The 23,136-nt window shown below is 57.8% G+C and overlaps 1 protein-coding gene across 2 annotated transcripts in view; it reads left to right on the top strand.

Annotated features, from left to right (window-relative positions):
* Positions 1 to 4,294: 4,294 nt before the first annotated feature.
* TTLL5 (tubulin tyrosine ligase like 5) overlaps positions 4,295 to 23,136 on the top strand; it is a 44,235-nt gene continuing 25,393 nt past the window's right edge. For both annotated transcript variants that reach the window (XM_073638097.1, XM_073638098.1), the window contains exons 1-20: positions 4,295 to 4,424; positions 8,835 to 8,917; positions 8,996 to 9,102; positions 9,391 to 9,521; positions 9,605 to 9,687; positions 12,475 to 12,544; positions 12,693 to 12,777; positions 13,308 to 13,409; positions 13,483 to 13,574; positions 15,117 to 15,224; positions 15,297 to 15,378; positions 15,460 to 15,521; positions 15,600 to 15,661; positions 15,745 to 15,840; positions 16,064 to 16,155; positions 16,231 to 16,293; positions 16,364 to 16,473; positions 19,465 to 19,636; positions 19,720 to 19,828; positions 22,830 to 22,976. In XM_073638097.1, the coding sequence (XP_073494198.1) occupies positions 4,370 to 4,424; positions 8,835 to 8,917; positions 8,996 to 9,102; positions 9,391 to 9,521; positions 9,605 to 9,687; positions 12,475 to 12,544; positions 12,693 to 12,777; positions 13,308 to 13,409; positions 13,483 to 13,574; positions 15,117 to 15,224; positions 15,297 to 15,378; positions 15,460 to 15,521; positions 15,600 to 15,661; positions 15,745 to 15,840; positions 16,064 to 16,155; positions 16,231 to 16,293; positions 16,364 to 16,473; positions 19,465 to 19,636; positions 19,720 to 19,828; positions 22,830 to 22,976 (1,911 nt within the window). In that variant the 5' untranslated portion in view covers positions 4,295 to 4,369. The remainder of the gene's footprint in view (positions 4,425 to 8,834; positions 8,918 to 8,995; positions 9,103 to 9,390; positions 9,522 to 9,604; positions 9,688 to 12,474; positions 12,545 to 12,692; positions 12,778 to 13,307; positions 13,410 to 13,482; positions 13,575 to 15,116; positions 15,225 to 15,296; positions 15,379 to 15,459; positions 15,522 to 15,599; positions 15,662 to 15,744; positions 15,841 to 16,063; positions 16,156 to 16,230; positions 16,294 to 16,363; positions 16,474 to 19,464; positions 19,637 to 19,719; positions 19,829 to 22,829; positions 22,977 to 23,136) is intronic.

Consider the following 23,136-nt stretch of genomic DNA (forward strand, 5'->3'; position numbering starts at 1 on the left):
ACACAAAGACACAGTGGTTGGAACCAAAGATCTCAAATTTGGACTCATCAGACCAAAGCACAGATTTCCACTGGTCTAATGTCCATTCCTTGTGTTCTTTAGCCCAAACAAGTCTCTTCTGCTTGTTGCCTGTCCTTAGCAGTGGTTTCCTAGCAGCTATTTTACCATGAAGGCCTGCTGCACAAAGTCTCCTCTTAACAGTTGTTGAAGAGATGTGTCTGCTGCTAGAACTCTGTGTGGCATTGACCTGGTCTCTAATCTGAGCTGCTGTTAACCTGCGATTTCTGAGGCTGGTGACTCGGATAAACTTATCCTCAGAAGCAGAGGTGACTCTTGGTCTTCCTTTCCTGGGGCGGTCCTCATGTGAGCCAGTTTCTTTGTAGCGCTTGATGGTTTTTGCAACTGCACTTGGGGACACATTCAAAGTTTGCTCAATTTTAGGACTGACTGACCATCATTTCTTAAAGTAATGATGGCCACTTATTTTTCTTTACTTAGCTGCTTTTTTCTTGCCATAATACGAATTCTAACAGTCTATTCAGTAGGACTATCAGCTGTGTATCCACCAGACTTCTGCACAACACAACTAATGGTCCCAACCCCATTTATAACGCAAGAAATTCCATTTATTAAACCTGACAGGGCACACCTGTGAAGTGAAGACCATTTCCGGTGACTACCTCTTGAAGCTCATCAAGAGAATGCCAAGAGTGTGCAAAGCAGTCATCAAAGCAAAAGGTGGCTACTTTGAAGAACCTAGAATATAAGACATATTTTCAGTTGTTTCACACTTTTTTGTTAAGTATATAATTCCACATGTGGTAATTCATAGTTTTGATGCCTTCAGTGTGAATGTACAATTTTCAGTCATGAAAATACAGAAAAATCTTTAAATGAGAAGGTGTGTCCAAACTTTTGGTCTGTACTGTATATACCTCATATACTGACAGTGAGAGGTGTATACAGTGTATATATATATTCCTCATATACTGACAGTGAGAGGTGTATACAGTGTGTATATATATATATATATATATATATATATATATACCTCATATACTGACAGTGAGAGGTGTATACAGTGTATATATATATATATATATACCTCATATACTGACAGTGAGAGGTGTATACAGTATGTATATATATATATACCTCATATACTGACAGTGAGAGGTGTATACAGTGTATATATATATATATATATATCTCATATACTGACAGTGAGAGGTGTATACAGTGTATATATATATATCTATCTATCTCATATACTGACAGTGAGAGGTGTATACAGTGTATATATATATATACCTCATATATTGACAGTGAGAGGTGTATACAGTGTATATATATATATATATATATATATATATGTATACCTCATATACTGACAGTGAGAGGTGTATACAGTGTATATATATATACCTCATATATTGACAGTGAGAGGTGTATACAGTGTATATATATATACCTCATATACTGACAGTGAGAGGTGTATACAGTGTATATATATATATACCTCATATACTGACAGTGAGAGGTATATACAGTGTATATATATATATATATATATATATATATATATATATATACCTCATATACTGACAGTGAGAGGTGTATACAGTGTATATATACAGTATAGACCAAAAGTTTGGACACACCTTCTCATTTAAAGATCTTTCTGTATTTTAATGACTATGAAAATTGTACATTCACACTGAAGGCATCAAAACTATGAATTAACACATGTGGAATTATATACTTAACAAAAAAGTGTGAAACCACTGAAAATATGTCTTATATTCTAGGTTCTTCACAGTAGCCACCTTTTGCTTTGATGACTGCTTTGCACACTCTTGGCATTCTCTTGATGAGCTTCAAGAGGTAGTCACCGGAAATGGTCTTCACTTCACAGGTGTGCTCTGTCAGGTTTAATAAGTGGGATTTCTTGCCTTATAAATGGGGTTGGGACCATCAGTTGTGTTGTGCAGAAGTCTGGTGGATACACAGCTGATTGTCCTAATGAATAGACTGTTAGAATTTGTATTATGGAAAGAAAAAAGCAGCTAAGTAAAGAAAAACGAGTGGCCATCATTACTTTAAGAAATGAAGGTCAGGCAGTCTGAAAAATTGGGAAAACTTTGAAAGTGTCCCCAAGTGCAGTTGCAAAAACCATCAAGCGCTACAAAGAAACTGGCTCACATGAGGATCGCCCCAGGAAAGGAAGACCAAGAGTCACCTCTGCTTCTGAGGATAAGTTTATCCGAGTCACCAGCCTCAGAAATTGCAGGTTAGCAGCAGCTCAGATTAGAGACCAGGTCAATGCCACACAGAGTTCTAGCAGCAGACACATCTCTACAACAACTGTTAAGAGGAGACTTTGTGCAGCAGGCCTTCATGGTAAAATAGCTGCTAGGAAACCACTGCTAAGGACAGGCAACAAGCAGAAGAGATTTGTTTGGGCTAAAGAACACAAGGAATGGACATTAGACCAGTGGAAATCTGTGCTTTGGTCTGATGAGTCCAAATTTGAGATCTTTGGTTCCAACCACCGTGTCTTTGTGCGACGCAGAAAAGGTGAACGGATGGACTCTACATGCCTGGTTCCCACCGTGAAGCATGGAGGAGGAGGTGTGATGGTGTGGGGGGGCTTTGCTGGTGACACTGTTGGGGATTTAATCAAAATTGAAGGCATACTGAACCAGCATGGCTACCACAGCATCTTGCAGCGGCATGCTATTCCATCCGGTTTGCGTTTAGTTGGACCATCATTTATTTTTCAACAGGACAATGACCCCAAACACCTCCAGGCTGTGTAAGGGCTATTTGACCAAGAAGGAGAGTGATGGGGTGCTACGCCAGATGACCTGGCCTCCACAGTCACCAGACCTGAACCCAATCGAGATGGTTTGGGTTGAGCTGGACCGCAGAGTGAAGGCAAAAGGGCCAACAAGTGCTAAGCATCTCTGGGAACTCCTTCAAGATTGTTGGAAGACCATTTCCGGTGACTACCTCTTGAAGCTCATCAAGAGAATGCCAAGAGTGTGCAAAGCAGTCATCAAAGCAAAAGGTGGCTACTCTGAAGAACCTAGAATATAAGACATATTTTCAGTTGTTTCACACTTTTTTGTTAAGTATATAATTCCACATGTGGTAATTCATAGTTTTGATGCCTTCAGTGTGAATGTACAATTTTCATAGTCATGAAAATACAGAGAAAATCTTTAAATGAGAAGGTGTGTCCAAACTTTTGGTCTGTACTGTATGTATCGTAGGAAAGCCAGGTAGACTAGAGTTAAATCCTAACACTACAGGTCCTGGTTATCTGCACCTGAATTGCTAAGACTAGAACCAGGCCATGAGCTCACTGGTCAGTCAGCTGGGGGAGCGGAGCACAGTGGATTGTGTTGCAGATAGAGAGAGACAAGCCAGAGTCTCTGAGAGGAGACTGCACAGGCCGTGGGCACCAAACTGCAGGTATTTCTGGTTGCTATGGACTATAGCCATTTTGTTGGACCAACCTGGGATTAGCTCGGCCGTGTGTGAGTAGCCAGGGTCTGTATTTAGTTAGTGCCTGGACAAAGCCGGCATTTTGTGTTTTTCAGTGCTGTGCTTCCTATGGAAATAAACGTCACATTGTTTTGACAGAAGAATCCAGTGCGTGTGTGAACACTGCCTACTGCTGAGCGTGAATCCATACAGTGTATGTATATATTTAGCCAGAAGGCGTTTTCATGGAAGAATTGCAGCCAAAAATTAAACCTACTTGGAAACGAGAACAAAAGACTCAAGTGTGCAGAAAACATAAGAACCGAGGAGCAGAATAATGTCACACGTCTCTGGACGGAGGAGTCACAATGTGAATATTCAGCTGTAACAGAAGCAAATGGAAGGGCCAGAGAGCGGCACAATAATGAGGGTCTGCAGGAGCAGTGACGCACGGTGGAGGGTCCGGCAAGTGTGTGGATGAATCTCAGCAAGTGGAGTTGGGGATTTGGTCAGGAATAATGGTGTCCTCAATGCTGAGAAATCCAGGCAGATACTTATCCATCATGTAATACCATCAGGATGTGTCTGGTTGGCAGTCACCAGATACTGATGATGGAGGCGACGGGTGGTCGCCGGATACTGATGATGGAGGCGACGGGTGGTCACCGGATACTGATGACGTGGGCGACGGGCTTTACATTTCTTGGCTTTATATTTTTCTTTTCTTCAGTCACTTTGCTTTTTGTTACTTGATTTAGAAACTATTAATCCTTCTATATACTGTATAGTTTAAGGCAGAGGCTGTATATAATTTCTCTTCCTTCGCAGGGAGCCCTCCTGTATCTCATGGAGCAGAGGGCCGCACAGAGTCCCCATTCTGATGTTTCATGCAGAAGCAATTCTGTCCCAGGAGTCATGGATGTGCACGGTGGGGGGTGAGTATGGCGGCAGACTGCCCCTGTATCCCTGTATCTGCTTGTCCCTGGGGTCGGGGTGAGTAGGGCGGCAGACTGCCCCTGTATCTGCTCCTCCCTGGGGTCGGGGTGAGTAGGCCGTCAGACTGCCCCTGTATCTGCTCCTCCCTGGGGTCGGGGTGAGTGGGGCGGCAGACTGGCCCCTGTATCTGCTCCTCCCTGGGGTCAGGGTGAGCATGGCGGCAGACTGCCCCTGTATGTGCTCCTCCCTGGGGTCAGGGTGATTAGGGCGGCAGACTGGCCCCTGTATCTGCTCCTCCCTGGGGTCAGGGTGAGTAGGGCGGCAGACTGGCCCCTGTGTCTGCTCCCCCCTGGGGTCAGGGTGATTAGGGTGGCAGACTGGCCCCTGTATCTGCTCCCCCCTGGGGTCTGGGTGAGTGGGGCGGCAGACTGCCCCTGTATCTGCTCCCCCCTGGGGTCAGGGTGAGTAGGGCGGCAGACTGCCCCTGTATCTGCTCCCCCCTGGGGTCAGGGTGAGTAGGGCGGCAGACTGCCCCTGTATCTGCTCCCCCCTGGGGTCAGGGTGAGTAGGGTGGCAGACTGCCCCTGTATCTGCTCCTCCCTGGGGTCAGGGTGAGTAGGGCGGCAGACTGCCCCTGTATCTGCTCCCCCCTGGGGTCAGGGTGAGTATGGCGGCAGACTGCCCCTGTATCTGCTCCCCCCTGGGGTCAGGGTGAGTAGGGCGGCGGACTGCCCCTGTATCTGCTCCCCCCTGGGGTCAGGGTGAGTGGGGTGGCAGACTGCCCCTGTATCTGCTCCCCCCTGGGGTCAGGGTGAGTAGGGCGGCAGACTGCCCCTGTATCTGCTCCCCCCTGGGGTCAGGGTGAGTAGGGCGGCAGACTGCCCCTGTATCTGCTCCTCCCTGGGGTCAGGGTGAGTGGGGCGGCAGACTGCCCCTGTATCTGCTCCCCCCTGGGGTCAGGGTGAGTAGGGCGGCAGACTACCCCTGTATCTGCTCCTCCCTGGGGTCAGGGTGAGTAGGGCGGCAGACTGCCCCTGTATCTGCTCCCCCCTGGGGTCAGGGTGAGTGGGGTGGCAGACTGCCCCTGTATCTGCTCCCCCCTGGGGTCAGGGTGAGTAGGGCGGCAGACTGCCCCTGTATCTGCTCCTCCCTGGGGTCAGGGTGAGTAGGGCGGCAGACTGCCCCTGTATCTGCTCCTCCCTGGGGTCAGGGTGAGTAGGGCGGCAGACTACCCCTGTATCTGCTCCTCCCTGGGGTCAGGGTGAGTAGGGCGGCAGACTGCCCCTGTATCTGCTCCCCCCTGGGGTCAGGGTGAGTGGGGTGGCAGACTGCCCCTGTATCTGCTCCCCCCTGGGGTCAGGGTGAGTAGGGCGGCAGACTGCCCCTGTATCTGCTCCCCCCTGGGGTCAGGGTGAGTAGGGCGGCAGACTGCCCCTGTATCTGCTCCTCCCTGGGGTCAGGGTGAGTGGGGCGGCAGACTGCCCCTGTATCTGCTCCCCCCTGGGGTCAGGGTGAGTAGGGCGGCAGACTACCCCTGTATCTGCTCCTCCCTGGGGTCAGGGTGAGTAGGGCGGCAGACTGCCCCTGTATCTGCTCCCCCCTGGGGTCAGGGTGAGTAGGGCGGCAGACTGCCCCTGTATCTGCTCCTCCCTGGGGTCAGGGTGAGTGGGGCGGCAGACTGCCCCTGTATCTGCTCCCCCCTGGGGTCAGGGTGAGTAGGGCGGCAGACTACCCCTGTATCTGCTCCTCCCTGGGGTCAGGGTGAGTAGGGCGGCAGACTGCCCCTGTATCTGCTCCCCCCTGGGGTCAGGGTGAGTGGGGTGGCAGACTGCCCCTGTATCTGCTCCCCCCTGGGGTCAGGGTGAGTAGGGCGGCAGACTGCCCCTGTATCTGCTCCTCCCTGGGGTCAGGGTGAGTGGGGCGGCAGACTGCCCCTGTATCTGCTCCCCCCTGGGGTCAGGGTGAGTAGGGCGGCAGACTACCCCTGTATCTGCTCCTCCCTGGGGTCAGGGTGAGTAGGGCGGCAGACTGCCCCTGTATCTGCTCCCCCCTGGGGTCAGGGTGAGTGGGGTGGCAGACTGCCCCTGTATCTGCTCCCCCCTGGGGTCAGGGTGAGTAGGGCGGCAGACTGCCCCTGTATCTGCTCCCCCCTGGGGTCAGGGTGAGTAGGGCGGCAGACTGCCCCTGTATCTGCTCCTCCCTGGGGTCAGGGTGAGTGGGGCGGCAGACTGCCCCTGTATCTGCTCCCCCCTGGGGTCAGGGTGAGTAGGGCGGCAGACTACCCCTGTATCTGCTCCTCCCTGGGGTCAGGGTGAGTAGGGCGGCAGACTGCCCCTGTATCTGCTCCCCCCTGGGGTCAGGGTGAGTGGGGTGGCAGACTGCCCCTGTATCTGCTCCCCCCTGGGGTCAGGGTGAGTAGGGCGGCAGACTGCCCCTGTATCTGCTCCCCCCTGGGGTCAGGGTGAGTAGGGCGGCAGACTGCCCCTGTATCTGCTCCTCCCTGGGGTCAGGGTGAGTAGGGCGGCAGACTGCCCCTGTATCTGCTCCCCCCTGGGGTCAGGGTGAGTAGGGCGGCAGACTGCCCCTGTATCTTCTCCTCCTTGGGGTCAGAGTGATTAGGGCGGCAGACTGCCCCTGTATTTGCTCCTCCCTGGGGTCAGGGTGAGTAGGGTGGCAGACTGCCCCTGTATCTGCTCCTCCCTGGGGTCACGGTGAGTGGGGCGGCAGACTGCCCCTGTATCTGCTCCCCCCTGGGGTCAGGGTGATTAGGGTGGCAGACTGCCCCTGTATCTGCTCCCCCCTGGGGTCAGGGTGAGTAGGGCGGCAGACTGCCCCTGTATCTGCTCCCCCCTGGGGTCAGGGTGAGTAGGGCGGCAGGCTGCCCCTGTATCTGCTCCCCCCTGGGGTCAGGGTGAGTAGGGCGGCAGGCTGCCCCTGTATCTGCTCCCCCCTGGGGTCAGGGTGATTAGGGTGGCAGACTGCCCCTGTATCTGCTCCTCCCTGGGGTCAGGGTGAGTAGGGTGGCAGACTGCCCCTGTATCTTCTCCTCCTTGCGGTCAGAGTGATTAGGGCGGCAGACTGGCCCCTGTATCTGCTCCCCCCTGGGGTCAGGGTGAGTAGGGCGGCAGACTGCCCCTGTATCTGCTCCCCCCTGGGGTCAGGGTGAGTAGGGCGGCAGACTGCCCCTGTATCTGCTCCCCCCTGGGGTCAGGGTGATTAGGGTGGCAGACTGCCCCTGTATCTGCTCCCCCCTGGGGTCAGGGTGAGTAGGGCGGCAGACTGCCCCTGTATCTGCTCCCCCCTGGGGTCTGGGTGAGTGGGGCGGCAGGCTGCCCCTGTATCTGCTCCCCCCTGGGGTCAGGGTGAGTATGGCGGCAGACTGCCCCTGTATCTGCTCCCCCCTGGGGTCAGGGTGAGTAGGGCGGCAGACTGCCCCTGTATCTTCTCCTCCTTGGGGTCAGAGTGATTAGGGCGGCAGACTGCCCCTGTATTTGCTCCTCCCTGGGGTCAGGGTGAGTAGGGTGGCAGACTGCCCCTGTATCTGCTCCTCCCTGGGGTCAGGGTGAGTGGGGCGGCAGACTGCCCCTGTATCTGCTCCCCCCTGGGGTCAGGGTGATTAGGGTGGCAGACTGCCCCTGTATCTGCTCCCCCCTGGGGTCAGGGTGAGTAGGGCGGCAGACTGACCCTGTATCTGCTCCCCCCTGGGGTCAGGGTGAGTAGGGCGGCAGGCTGCCCCTGTATCTGCTCCCCCCTGGGGTCAGGGTGAGTAGGGCGGCAGGCTGCCCCTGTATCTGCTCCCCCCTGGGGTCAGGGTGATTAGGGTGGCAGACTGCCCCTGTATCTGCTCCTCCCTGCGGTCAGGGTGAGTAGGGTGGCAGACTGCCCCTGTATCTGCTCCCCCCTGGGGTCAGGGTGAGTGGGGCGGCAGACTGCCCCTGTATCTGCTCCCCCCTGGGGTCAGGGTGATTAGGGTGGCAGACTGCCCCTGTATCTGCTCCCCCCTGGGGTCAGGGTGAGTAGGGCGGCAGACTGCCCCTGTATCTGCTCCCCCCTGGGGTCAGGGTGATTAGGGTGGCAGACTGCCCCTGTATCTGCTCCCCCCTGGGGTCAGGGTGAGTAGGGCGGCAGACTGCCCCTGTATCTGCTCCTCCTTGGGGTCAGGGTGATTAGGGCGGCTGACTGCCCCTGTATCTCCTCCTCCTTGGGGTCAGGGTGATTAGGGCGGCAGACTGCCCCTGTATCTCCTCCTCCTTGGGGTCAGGGTGATTAGGGCGGCAGACTGCCCCTGTATCTGCTCCCCCCTGGGGTCAGGGTAAGTATGGCGGCAGACTGCCCCTGTATCTGCTCCTCCCTGGGGTCAGGGTCTGTCTTGGTATCTCACGTTTATTGCCCTGCCTTTGCCCCGGCAGGACGTTATCACCTGGCTTACAAGATGGTTCGCACAGACAGCCGCCTGGTCCGCAGTATTCTCTCCGCACATGGCTTCCAGGAGGTGAGCGGCAGCACCATTCTTTGAGTTTTTTGTGAGGCCTCCGCCCTTTACACCACTAACATCACTCCGCTCTTCTAGGTCAACGCAAAGAGCAATGACTTCAACCTGATGTGGACTGGGTCACACATAAAGCCGCATCTGATGCGCTGCCTGACCAGCTTCCAGAGGGTTAACCATTTCCCCAGGTACAGAGGTGGGCCAGGAGGCCGCAGCGTGGTTCAGAGCCCGCTGGCTGGGGAGGTCCGTGTAGGTGAAAGGGCCGGCACTGAAGATCTGATCTCAGTCATCCTCCATCCCTTTTATTTTCTGCTTAGCGCTGCATACCCCTCCATTGTCAGCAGCTCTGACCACAGAATAGGCCCCTTCACATATCTCTCTCTGTGGGGGGACAGCTGTGACCTTGGGCCCTGCACATATCCTGCCCTAATGTCCTCCCAGGGCCCCACATTGCTCAGGATGCTTCTCTGATTCAGGTCGTATGAACTTACCCGCAAGGATCGACTCTACAAGAATGTGCAGCGCATGCAGCAGACGCATGGAGTGCGCAACTTCAACCTCCTACCCCAGACCTTCCTGCTGCCAGCAGAGTACCAGGAGTTCTGCAGTACGTGCCCAGGGGGCCCGGGAGAGTAGGGACCCATATGTCTGGCAGTCGCATGACCGATCTCAGATTGTGTTCTTCCACAGACTCCTTTTCAAAAGATCGTGGACCCTGGATTGTCAAGCCGGTCGCGTCATCTCGTGGACGTGGTGTTTATCTGGTGAACTCTGTATGTACTTACATCCTCTCCCCTCCTCCTGTGTGCTCTTTGTCGGCCTGTCTCGTCTCCTCTGGGCTCGCTGTGGGCCCCTCCTACTCTGGGCTCGCTGTGGGCCCCCCCTCCTCTGGGCTCGCTGTCGACCCCTCCTCCTCTGGGCTCGCTGTGGCCCCCCCTCCTCTGGGCTCACTGTTGGCCCCCCCTCCTCTGGGCTCGCTGTGGGCCCCCCTCCTCCTCTGGGCTCGCTGTGGGCCCCTCCTACTCTGGGATCGCTGTGGGCCCCCCTCCTCTGGGCTCGCTGTGGGCCCCCCCTCCTCTGGGCTCGCTGTTGGCCCCTCCTCCTCTGGGCTCGCTGTGGGCCCCCCCTCCTCCTCTGGGCTCGCTGTGGGCCTCTCCTCCTCCTCTGGGCTCGCTGTGGGCCCCCCCTCCTCCTCTGGGCTCGCTGTTGGCCCCCCCCTCCTCCTCTGGGCTCGCTGTTGGCCCCCCCTCCTCCTCTGGGCTCGCTGTGGGCCCCCCTCCTTCTCTGGGCTCGCTGTGGCCCCCCCTCCTCCTCTGGGCTCGCTGTGGCCCCCCCTCCTCCTCTGGGCTCGCTGTGGGCCTCTCCTACTCTGGGATCGCTGAGGGCCCCCCCTCCTCTGAGCTCGCTGTCGGCCCCTCCTCCTCTGGGCTCGCTGTCGGCCCCTCCTCCTCTGGGCTCGCTGTGGGCCCCCCCTCCTCCTCTGGGCTCGCTGTGGCCCCCCCTCCTCCTCTGGGCTCGCTGTGGGCCCCCCTCCTCCTCTGGGCTCGCTGTGGGCCGCCCCTCCTCCTCTGGGCTCGCTGTGGGCCCCTCCTCCTCTGGGCTCGCTGTGGGCCCCCCCTCCTCCTCTGGGCTCGCTGTGGCCCCCCCTCCTCCTCTGGGCTCGCTGTGGGCCCCCCCTCCTCCTCTGGACTCGCTGTGGGCCCCTCCTACTCTGGGATCGCTGAGGGCCCCCCCTCCTCTGAGCTCGCTGTCAGCCCCTCCTCCTCTGGGCTCGCTGTGGCCCCCCCTCCTCCTCTGGGCTCGCTGTGGGCCCCTCCTCCTCTGGGCTCGCTGTGGGCCCCCCCTCCTCCTCTGGGCTCGCTGTGGGCCGCCCCTCCTCCTCTGGGCTCGCTGTGGGCCGCCCCTCCTCCTCTGGGCTCGCTGTGGGCCGCCCCTCCTCCTCTGGGCTCGCTGTGGGCCACCCCTCCTCCTCTGGGCTCTCTGTGGGCCCCCCTCCTCCTCTGGGCTCGCTGTGGGCCCCCCTCCTCCTCTGGGCTCGCTGTGGGCCCCTCTCCTCCTCTGGGCTCGCTGTGGGCCCCCCCTCCTCCTCTGGGCTCGCTGTGGGCCCCCCCTCCTCCTCTGGGCTCGCTGTGGGCCCCCTCCTCCTCCTCTGGGCTCGCTGTGGGCCGCCCCTCCTCCTCTGGGCTCGCTGTGGGCCCCCCCTCCTCCTCTGGGCTCGCTGTGGGCCCCCCCTCCTCCTCTGGGCTCGCTGTGGGCCCCTCCTCCTCCTCCTCTGGGCTCGCTGTGGGCCCCCCCTCCTCCTCTGGGCTCGCTGTGGGCCCCTCCTACTCTGGGATCGCTGAGGGCCCCCCCTCCTCTGAGCTCGCTGTCGGCCCCTCCTCCTCTGGGCTCGCTGTCGGCCCCTCCTCCTCTGGGCTCGCTGTGGGCCCCCTCCTCCTCCTCTGGGCTCGCTGTGGGCCCCCCCTCCTCCTCTGGGCTCGCTGTGGGCCCCTCCTCCTCCTCCTCTGGGCTCGCTGTGGGCCCCCCCTCCTCCTCTGGGCTCGCTGTGGGCCCCTCCTCCTCCTCCTCTGGGCTCGCTGTGGGCCCCCCCTCCTCCTCTGGGCTCGCTGTGGGCCCCTCCTACTCTGGGATCGCTGAGGGCCCCCCCTCCTCTGAGCTCGCTGTCGGCCCCTCCTCCTCTGGGCTCGCTGTCGGCCCCTCCTCCTCTGGGCTCGCTGTGGGCCCCCCCTCCTCCTCTGGGCTCGCTGTGCCCCCCCCTCCTCCTCTGGGCTCGCTGTGGGCCCCCCTCCTCCTCTGGGCTCGCTGTGGGCACCTCCTACTCTGGGATCGCTGAGGGCCCCCCCTCCTCTGAGCTCGCTGTCGGCCCCTCCTCCTCTGGGATCGCTGAGGGCCCCCCCTCCTCTGAGCTCGCTGTCGGCCCCTCCTCCTCTGGGATCGCTGAGGGCCCCCCTTCCTCTGAGCTCGCTGTCGGCCCCTCCTCCTCTGGGATCGCTGAGGGCCCCCCCTCCTCTGAGCTCGCTGTCGGCCCCTCCTCCTCTGGGATCGCTGAGGGCCCCCCCTCCTCTGAGCTCGCTGTCGGCCCCTCCTCCTCTGGGCTCGCTGTCGGCCCCTCCTCCTCTGGGCTCGCTGTGGGCCCCCCCTCCTCCTCTGGGCTCGCTGTGGGCCCCCCCTCCTCCTCTGGGCTCGCTGTGGGCCGCCGCCCCTCCTCCTCTGGGCTCGCTGTGGGCCGCCGCCCCTCCTCCTCTGGGCTCGCTGTGGGCCGCCCCTCCTCCTCTGGGCTCGCTGTGGGCCGCCCCTCCTCCTCTGGGCTCGCTGTGGGCCGCCCCTCCTCCTCTGGGCTCGCTGTGGGCCCCTCCTTCCTCCTCGGGGCTCGCTGTCGGCCCCTCCTCCTCCTCCTCGGGGCTCGCTGCCGGCCCCTCCTCCTCCTCCTCGGGGCTCGCTGCCGGCCCCTCTGCCCCTCCTCCTCCTCGGGCACTCTGTCGCTCCTTCCTCCTCGGGGCTCACTGTCGACCCCTCCTCTTCATCCTCTTGGGTTGTCATCGGTCTCTCTTCTCTTGCAGCCATCTCAGGTCAGTGTGGAGGAGAATCTCTTGGTGTCTCGTTATATCAGTAACCCTCTGTTGATCGATGGTGAGTCTCTTCTGATGTGTCGTTTTGAGATCCGGACCCTCGATCCCCTCTGATTCGTTACTCCAGAGCGGCTTGTGTTCTGGGGAGGAGGGTAAATACAGGGTCACCAGGTATGTGGGTTACACCATGCTGCAATCATTTTTTGTAGGGTTTAAGTTTGATGTCCGCCTGTACGTATTGATCACCTCCTACGATCCGCTTGTCATCTACCTGTATGAAGAAGGGCTCACCAGGTAAGTGAACTGCAGGCTAAATCTGTCAAGCTGCACCAATGTCCGTGCCCCCTGTGCGCCCCTGGCCCCGGCTCCCCCACGCAGCCCCGACCATCGCCCCCCCGCGCAGTCCCGGCCCTCGCCCTCCCGCGCAGACCCGGCGTCTTGCCCCCCGCGCAGACCTGGCGCCTCGCCCCCCCGCGCAGACCCGGCCCTCGCCCACCCCGCGTAGACCCGGCCCTCGCCCCCCCCCGCGCGCAGCCCCGGCCCTCGCCCCCCCCCGCGCGCAGCCCCGGCCCTCGCTCAATCCCCGACCCCCCGCAGCCCCGGCCCTCGCCCAATCCCCCCCCGCGCAGCCCCGGCCCTCGCCCCACCGCGCAGTCCCGGCCCGCGCAGCCCCGGCCCTCGCCCAATCCCCTCTCCGCGCAGCCCCGGCCCTCGCCCAATCCCCCCCCCCCCCGCGCAGCCCCGGCCCTCGCCCAATCCCCCCCCCCCGCGCAGCCCCGGCCCTCGCCCCAGCACTTCGGTATTCTATTCTCCACCACTATCAGGTTTGCTACAGTGCGATATGATCGAGCTGCCAAGAATATAAAGAACCAGTTTATGCATCTGACAAACTACAGTGTGAACAAGAGGAGTGCAGACTATGTGAGGTACGAGGCGCTGCAGGCGGTGACTACGGGCATTCCAGAAAGAGGTCTCTTATTCACTGTCCTGTCCTATTAGTTGCGATGACCCTGAAGTGGAGGATTATGGGAACAAGTGGAGTATGAGTGCAATGTTGCGTTACCTGAAGCAGGAAGGGAAGGACACGGCTGGTAAGAAAGAGAAGCCTCCTACCCACCATATTGTCACCCTGGCCCACACATGATGGGTGTGATCTGACACATGATGGGTGTGATCTGACACATGATGGGTGTGATCTGACTCCTTCTCTGTTGTTCCTTGCATTCTTTCTTGCTTCTCCATTCTTTGTGACTCCATCGCTCTTGCTCCTCCTCTATGATCCCTTCCTGTCTCTTAATCCTGTCACTTTCCCCTGCACCACGCCCTATCATTGACGCCTTCCCTTTTCTGTGACTCCTGTCTTTACCCTGCTCCCCCCTTTCTGTGTCTGCTCCCTGTCCCCATCGTATCCCCCATTCTGTGAGTCCTCTCCCTTTCCTCTGGTCCTTCCCTTTTCTGTGACTCCTGTCTTTACCCTGCTCCCCCCTTTCTGTGTCTCCTCCCTGTCCCCATCGTATCCCCCATTCTGTGAGTCCTCTCCCTTTCCTCTGGTCCTTCCCTTTTCTGTGACTCCTGTCTTTACCCTGCTCCCCCCTTTCTGTGTCTTCTCCCTGTCCCCATCGTATCCCCCATTCTGTGAGTCCTCTCCCATTCCTCTGGTCCTTCCCTTTTCTATGACTCCTGTCTTTACCCTGCTCCCCCCTTTCTGTGTCTCCTCCCTGTCCCCATCGTATCCCCCATTCTGTGAGTCCTCTCCCTTTCCTCTGGTCCTTCCCTTTTCTATGACTCCTGTCTTTACCCTGCTCCCCCCTTTCTGTGTCTCCTCCCTGTCCCCATCGTATCCCCCATTCTGTGAGTCCTCTCCCATTCCTCTGGTCCTTCCCTTTTCTGTGACTCCTGTCTTTACCCTGCTCCCCCCTTTCTGTGTCTGCTCCCTGTCCCCATCGTATCCCCCATTCTGTGAGTCCTCTCCCTTTCCTCTGGTCCTTCCCTTTTCTGTGACTCCTGTCTTTACCCTGCTCCCCCCTTTCTGTGTCTTCTCCCTGTCCCCATCGTATCCCCCATTCTGTGAGTCCTCTCCCTTTCCTCTGGTCCTTCCCCTTTCTGTGACTCCTGTCTTTACCCTGCTCCCCCCTTTCTGTGTCTGCTCCCTGTCCCCATCGTATTCCCCATTCTGTGAGTCCTCTCCCATTCCTCTGGTCCTTCCCTTTTCTGTGACTCCTGTCTTTACCCTGCTCCCCCCTTTCTGTGTCTGCTCCCTGTCCCCATCGTATCCCCCATTCTGTGAGTCCTCTCCCTTTCCTCTGGTCCTTCCCTTTTCTGTGACTCCTGTCTTTACCCTGCTCCCCCCTTTCTGTGTCTTCTCCCTGTCCCCATCGTATCCCCCATTCTGTGAGTCCTCTCCCTTTCCTCTGGTCTTTCCCCTTTCTGTGACTCCTCACTTTCGTCTTTCTCCCCCCACTTTCTGTGTCTCCTCACTGCTCTTATTTCATCCTTTCTTTGACACTTCCCTGTCCCAGTCTCCTCCTCTTTTGTGTGACCCCTCCCCTTTTGTGTAACTCCTCCCCACACCGCTTGGTAATGCCCCTCTCCCTGTGTGGCTCTCATGGCTGTAATGTCCTTGTCCTCCACAGCGCTCATGTCTCAGGTGGAGGATCTCATCGTTAAGACGGTCATCTCGGGGGAACTTCCGATAGCCTCGGCCTGCAAGTCCTTCCAGGTGCACAGGGGGAACTGCTTTGGTGAGTCCTGGGCAGTGAGAGCGGCGCCCCCCGGTGCATGATGATGTACTGACCCTTCTTCTGCTGTTGCAGAGCTTTATGGTTTTGATGTGCTGATTGATGGAAATCTCAGACCTTGGCTCCTAGAAGTTAATCTGTCTCCATCTCTGGCCTGGTAAGATGCCCCTCCACCCCTGACACCAGCCCCCTTCCCCTCTGGCTGCCGCGTGACTTATTCTTCCATATCTGCTGACAGTGATGCCCCTCTGGACATGAAGGTGAAGGCCAGCATGGTTTCTGACATGCTGACCCTGATAGGTGAGTATGATGGATGTACTGCAGGTATCAGCCGAACACCATGCTGTAACTGACAGGACTTCTCTATGGTCTCTGTAGGTCTGGAGTGTCAAGACCCTCAACAAGAAACAGGACGTGAGAAGCGGATGGCCAGGCCACAGGTTAGCTCTTATGGTAGCCACCATTAATAGTCTCCTTTTCTCATTGATGACATTGAAGTGATGGGTTCTTTGTCCCTCGGCAGCGCCCCCTGTCAGCCAGCGACATTGACACTAAGCTGCAGCTTGGAATCAGAGAGAAGACTGGAAGAAGCGGGGTCCTAGGGCTGTCCACGGAGGAGGTCTGTCCACTTCTATCCACGGCGCTACGTGGGTGGTCTTCAGAACCCTGTAGGGCACCACTTTAGTAAAGCCCTCACCCATGCTGCCGCACCCTATATGTAGATTGTGAGCTCTTGAGCTGAGGTGACGTCACAGTAATAACACAGGCCATGTACACTATACTATACCCGAGATGCCAACTCTGTGCCGTCTACGGTCTGACACTCCGCTTCATGTGTCCAGGTAAAGGTCTTGCGTAGGCTGCAGGATGAGGAAGCGAGACGCGGCGGTTTTGTCCGTATATTTCCTAGGCATGATACTTGGGCGCTGTACGGGTAAGTCCTCTATACAGTGAGGCAGAGGTCTTGTCCTTCTGCACCTTCCTCTGATTCCCTGCCATGTTCACACAGCTCCTTCCTGGAACACAAGACATCCATGAATTACATGCTGGCCACCCACCTCTTCTCCAGCAAGTAGGTACAAGCTGAACTGCCTGTGCCCATCATGTAGCCTGTCATGTCATCGTCCTTTCATCTTCCATAGAACAGTTATAAGTGACCCCCGACTGACGCTAAACGCGGCTTTGTATGAACGAAAACTTGTTTCACTACAACTGCGCAGGGCCAGGAGGCATGAGCGGGCGCGTAGAACAGGTACACTGTCTGTAGTGTGGGTCTAGGCTATCACTGGCTGCTCGTACTCCTCCCACTCCCCCCAATTCCTATGATTGGCTGCACATGCTCCTCTAGTCCTCCAGGACCTCCTGTGATTGGCTGCGTGTGCTCCAGTTCCCCAGCACCTCCTGTGATTGGCTGCATGTGCTCCTCCAGTTCCCCAGCACCTCCTGTGATTGGCTGCGTGTGCTCCCCCAGTTCCCCAGCACCTCCTGTGATTGGCTGCATGTGCTCCTCCAGTTCCCCAGCACCTCCTGTAATTGACTGCATGTGCTCCTCCAGTTCCCCAGCACCTCCTGTGATTGGCTGCGTGTGCTCCCCCAGTTCCCCAGCACCTCCTGTGATTGGCTGCATGTGCTCCTCCAGTTCCCCAGCACCTCCTGTGATTGGCTGCGTGTGCTCCTCCAGTTCCCCAGCACCTCCTGTGATTGGCTGCATGTGCTCCTCCAGTTCCCCAGCACCTCCTGTGATTGGCGGCATGTGCTCCTCCAGTTCCCCAGCACCTCCTGTGATTGGCGGCATGTGCTCCTCCAGTTCCCCAGCACCTCCTGTGATTGGCGGCATGTGCTCCTCTAGTTGCCCAGGACCTCCTGTGATTGGCTGCATGTGCTCTTCCCGCTCCCCACCAATTCCTATGATTGGTTGCGTGTGCTCCTCCAGTTCTCTAGCACCTCCTGTGATTGGCTGCGTGTGCTCCTCCAGTTCCCCAGCACCTCCTGTGATTGGCGGCATGTGCTCCTCCAGTTCTCTAGCACCTCCTGTGATTGGCTGCGTGTTCTCCTCTAGTTCTCCAGCACCTCCTGTGATTGGCTGCGTGTGCTCCTCCAGTTCTCCAGCACCTCCTGTGATTGGCTGCGTGTGCTCCTCCAGTTCTCCTGCACCTCCTGTGATTGGCTGCGTGTGCTCCTCCAGTTCCCCAGCACCTCCTGTGATTGGCTGCGTGTGCTCCTCCAGTTCCCCAGCACCTTCTGTGATTGGCTGAGTGTGCTCCTCCAGTTCCCCAGCACCTTCAGTGATTGGCTGCGCATGCTTCTCCAGTTCCCCAGCACCTCCTGTGATTGGCTGCACATGCTCCTCCCGCTTTCCTCCTCTTTGGCAGTTCGGGCACCTCCACTGTGATTGGTTATGTGTCCTCCTTCAGCTTCCCTCCTCTTTGATTGGCTGTTTGTGCTCTTCCTGTTCCCCAGCACCTCCTGTGATTGGCTGCACATGCTCCTCCCACTTTCCTCCTCTTTGGCAGTTCGGGCACCTCCACTGTGATTGGTTATGTGTCCTCCTTCAGCTTCCCTCCTCTGTGATTGGCTGTTTGTGCTCTTCCAGTTCCCCAGAACCTCCTGTGATTGGCTGCTCATGCTCCTCTTGCTCCCTGGCACCTCCCATGGTTGGCTTCATGTACTCCTGCTCCCCAGCAACTCCTGTGATAAGCTGCACGTGTTCCTTCCGTCCACTATGATTGGCTCTGTGTGCATTTCCAGCTCCCACGCCTCCTGTGATTAGTTGTGTGCTCCTCCTGCTTCCCACCACCTTCTGTCATTGGCTGTGCATGGGCCTAATGCTTTTTGCTGTGATTTGTTGTGCGTGTCCCTCACCACCTTCCTTGATGACTGGTGGTGTATACTCCTTCCACTCCCCACCGCCTCCTGTGATTGGCTGGGTGTGTTCATCCCTCTTCCCTCTGTGGTTGACTGCTCAGGCAACTGCTGCTTGCATCCACTGTGATAGATTGTGTGTGCTCCTCCAGCTCCCACGCCTCCTGTTATTTGCTCCTCCAGCTCCCACGCCTCCTGTTATTTGCTCCTCCAACTCCCACGCCTCCTGTGATTTGCTCCTCCAGCTCCCACGCCTCCTGTGATTTGCTCCTCCAGCTCCCACGCCTCTTGTGATTTGCTCCTCCAGCTCCCACGCCTCCTGTGATTTGCTCCTCCAGCTCCCACGCCTCCTGTGATTTGCTCCTCCAGCTCCCACGCCTCCTGTGATTTGCTGCTTCAGCACCCACGCCTCCTGTGATTTGCTCTTCCAGCTCCCACGCCTCCTGTGATTTGCTCTTCCAGCTCCCACGCCTCCTGTGATTTGCTGCTTCATCTCCCACGCCTCCTGTGATTTGCTGCTTCATCTCCCACGCCTCCTGTGATTTGCTCCTCCAGCTCCCACGCCTCCTGTGATTTGCTCCTCCAGCTCCCACGCCTCCTGTGATTTGCTCCTCCAGCTCCCACGCCTCCTGTGATTTGCTCCTCCAGCTCCCACTCCTCCTGTGATTTGCTCCTCCAGCTCCCACGCCTCCTGTGATTTGCTCCTCCAGCTCCCACGCCTCCTGTGATTTGCTCTTCCAGCTCCCACGCCTCCTGTGATTTGCTCCTCCAGCTCCCACGCCTCCTGTGATTTGCTCCTCCAGCTCCCACGCCTCCTGTGATTTGCTCCTCCAGCTCCCACTCCTCCTGTGATTTGCTCCTCCAGCTCCCACGCCTCCTGTGATTTGCTCCTCCAGCTCCCACTCCTCCTGTGATTTGCTCCTCCAGCTCCCACGCCTCCTGTGATTTGCTCCTCCAGCTCCCACGCCTCCTGTGATTTGCTCCTCCAGCTCCCACGCCTCCTGTGATTTGCTCCTCCAGCTCCCACTCCTCCTGTGATTTGCTCCTCCAGCTCCCACGCCTGCTGTGATTTGCTGCTCCAGCTCCCACGCCTGCTGTGATTTGCTGCTCCAGCTCCCACGCCTCCTGTGATTTGCTGCTTCAGCTCCCACTGCTCCTGTGATTTGCTCTTCCAGCTCCCACGCCTCCTGTGATTTGCTCCTCCAGCTCCCACGCCTCTTGTGGTTTGCTCCTCCAGCTCCCACGCCTCCTGTGATTTGCTCCTCCAGCTCCCACGCCTCCTGTGATTTGCTCCCACGCCTCCTGTGATTTGCTCCTCCAGCTCCCACGCCTCCTGTGATTTGCTCCTTCCTCTTTAGTAAAGTCTTGCACTATATTGCAGCTTTTCTCCACCCATCTGACGGTGGTGTACAGGAGGAAGAGGAGGAAGATGACATTGAAGATGAGGAAGAGGTGCAGGAGCAGCTGAGCCCCCCAGTGCACGCTCGGCCCCCTCCAGTACCCGCTCCCCGGATCAGTATCATACAGCTGTTACATGAGGGGGCAAACCTTAGGTAAGTGTCTGCAGAGTGGCTGAGTGTCGCGTCCTTGCTGTTGTTGGTGTTCGCCATACACTTGGTTGTCTTTGTGTCTGCAGTAAGGTCCAGGCGCGTCTCGCTTTCTCTGGCTATTTACAGCGGGTGCAAAGTCGTCTACAGGACGAGCGAAGTACAGAGAGTGCAGAGCCGAAAGCTGAAGAGCAGATGGTGAGGCGCAAAAGTCACCCCTCCCGAAATACAAACCAGTGATTACTAGACTCAGTCCTATTGACTTACAGGGTCAACGACACCCCAAAACGGGAGTCGCTATATAACGAGGGCGGATCAGTGGCGGCAGCGTCCGTGTCACAGTATAACGAGGGCGGATCAGTGGCGGCAGCATCCTTGTTACAGTATAACGAGGGTGGATCAGTGGCGGCAACGCCCGTGTTACAGTATAACGAGGGCGGATCAGTGGCGGCAACGCCCATGGTGCTGTATAACAAAGGTGGAGCAATGGTGGCAGCGCCCGTGTCCCGGTATAACGAGGGCGGATCAGTGGTGGCGGCACCCATGTGTCTGTATAACGAGGACGGATCAGTGGCGGCGGCACCCATGTGTCTGTATAACGAGGACGGATCAGTGGCAGCGGCACCCATGTGTCTGTATAACGAGGGCGGATCAGTGGCGGCGGCACCCATGTGTCTGTATAACGAGGGCGGATCAGTGGTGGCGGCACCCATGTGTCTATATAACGAGGGCGGATCAGTGGCGGCGGCACCCATGTGTCTGTATAACGAGGGCGGATCAGTGGCAGCGGCACCCATGTGTCTGTATAACAAGGGCGGATCAGTGGCAGCGGCACCCATGTGTCTGTATAACGAGGGCGGATCAGTGGCGGCGGCACCCATGTGTCTGTATAACGAGGGCGGATCAGTGGCGGCAGCGCACATGCTGCTGTATTACGAGGGCGGATCAGTGGCGGCGGAGCACGTGCTGCTGTATAATGAGGGTGGATCAGTGGCGCAGCGCACATGCTGCTGTATTACGAGGGCGGATCAGTGGCGGCGGCGCACGTGCTGCTGTATAATGAGGGCGGATTTACTGGCGGCAGCGCACATGCTGCTGTATTACGAGGGCAGATCTGTGGCGGCAGCGCATGTGCTGCTGTATAATGAGGGTGGATCAGTGGCGGCGGCGCACGTGCTGCTGTATAATGAGGGCGGATCAGTGGCGCCGGCGCACGTGCTGCTGTATAATGAGGGCGGATTTACTGGCGGCAGCGCACATGCTGCTGTATTACGAGGGCAGATCTGTGGCGGCAGCGCATGTGCTGCTGTATAATGAGGGTGGATCAGTGGTGGCAGTGCACGTGCTGCTGTATAACGAGGGCAGATTAGTGACTGTGGCTCCCATGTCGATGTATAATGAGGGCGAATCAGTGGCAGCGGCGGGGGATCTGTTGGTGATTGTGGGGAGGGGGATCTGTGGGTGTTGTGGGGAGGGGGATCTGTTGGTGATTGTGAGGAGGTGGATCTGTTGGTGATTGTGAAGAGGGGGATCTGTTGGCGATTGTGAGGAGGGGGATCTGTTGGTGATTGTGAGGAGGGGGATCTGTGGGTGATTGTGGGGAGGGGGATCTGTGGGTGATTGTGAGGAGGTGGATCTGTGGGTGATTGTATGGAGGGGGATCTGTTGGTGATTGTGGGGAGGGGGATCTGTTGGTGATTGTGGGGAGGGGGATCTGCAGGTGATTGTGAGGAGGTGGATCTGCGGGTGATTGTGGGGAGGGGGATCTGTTGGTGATTGTGGGGAGGGGGATCTGCAGGTGATTGTGGGGAGGGGGATCTGCAGGTGATTGTGAGGAGGTGGATCTGCGGGTGATTGTGGGGAGGGGGATCTGTGGGTGATTGTGGGGAGGGGGATCTGCAGGTGATTGTGGGGAGGGGGATCTGCAGGTGATTGTGAGGAGGTGGATCTGCGGGTGATTGTGGGGAGGGGGATCTGTTGGTGATTGTGGGGAGGGGGATCTGCAGGTGATTGTGGGGAGGGGGATCTGCAGGTGATTGTGGGGAGGGGGATCTGTGGGTGATTGTGGGGAGGGGGATCTGTGGGTGATTGTGGGGAGGGGGATCTGTGGGTGATTGTGGGGAGGGGGATCTGTGGGTGATTGTGGGGAGGGGGATCTGTGGGTGATTGTGGGGAGGGGGATCTGTGGGTGATTGTGGGGAGGGGGGTCTGTGGGTGATTGTGGGGAGGTGGATCTGTGGGTGATTGTGGGGAGGTGGATCTGTGGGTGATTGTGGGGAGGTGGATCTGCGGGTGTTGTGGGGAGGGGGATCTGTTGGTGATTGTGTGGAGGGGGATCTGCGGGTGTTGTGGGAGGGGGATCTGTGGGTGATTGTGGGGAGGGGGATCTGTGGGTGATTGTGGGGAGGGGGATCTGTGGGTGATTGTGGGGAGGGGGATCTGTTGGTGATTGTGGGGAGGGGGATCTGTTGGTGATTGTGGGGAGGGGGATCTGTTGGTGATTGGTGGAGGGGGATCTGCGGGTGTTGTGGGGAGGGGGATCTGTTGGTGATTGTGGGAGGGGGATCTGTGGGTGATTGTGGGGAGGGGGATCTGTGGGTGATTGTGGGGAGGGGGATCTGTTGGTGATTGTGGGGAGGGGGATCTGTTGGTGATTGTGGGGAGGGGGATCTGTGGGTGATTGTGGGGAGGGGGATCTGTGGGTGATTGTGGGGAGGGGGATCTGTGGGTGATTGTGGGGAGGGGGATCTGTGGGTGTTGTGGGGAGGGGGATCTGTGGGTGTTGTGGGGAGGGGGATCTGTGGGTGATTGTGGGGAGGGGGATCTGTGGGTGTTGTGGGGAGGGGGATCTGTGGGTGATTGTGGGGAGGGGGATCTGTTGGTGATTGTGGGGAGGGGGATCTGTTGGTGATTGTGGGGAGGGGGATCTGTGGGTGATTGTGGGGAGGGGGATCTGTGGGTGTTGTGGGGAGGGGGATCTGTGGGTGTTGTGGGGAGGGGGATCTGTGGGTGATTGTGGGGAGGGGGATCTGTGGGTGTTGTGGGGAGGGGGATCTGTGGGTGTAGTGGGGAGGGGGATCTGTTGGTGATTATGGGGAGGGGAATCTGTGGGTGTTGTGGGGAGGGGGATCTGTGGGTGTTGTGGGCGCAGCGGGTGCCACTGTTGGCTGCATGTGTATTACTTGTTTGTGCCCCTCAGGAGCTGGTGATGAGGTTTCTGCAGAGAGCGGCTGCTAATTTACAGCATTCGTTGAGTCTGAAGCTGCCGGGCCGATGTCTGCCCGTTCAGGAAAAACGTCACCTGCTGGCCAAGCAGCTGGGAGACTTCATCTACCTGTACGACCAGGTGAGTGCTGCGCACCCCACAGCCCACCTCATTACACAGACGCTATGCAGACGTACACCTGCTCACTTGTCCATTTAGGAGTTCTGCCATACAGTGGGTATAAAAAGTTTACACGCCTGGGTAAATTCTCAGATTTTTGTCATGTAAATAATCTTACCAA

This window comes from Phyllobates terribilis, unplaced genomic scaffold (genome assembly GCF_046119375.1).
Source record: "Phyllobates terribilis strain yellow unplaced genomic scaffold, ASM4611937v1 Scaffold_7__3_contigs__length_470593459, whole genome shotgun sequence".
Taxonomy (NCBI): Eukaryota; Metazoa; Chordata; class Amphibia; order Anura; family Dendrobatidae; genus Phyllobates; species Phyllobates terribilis.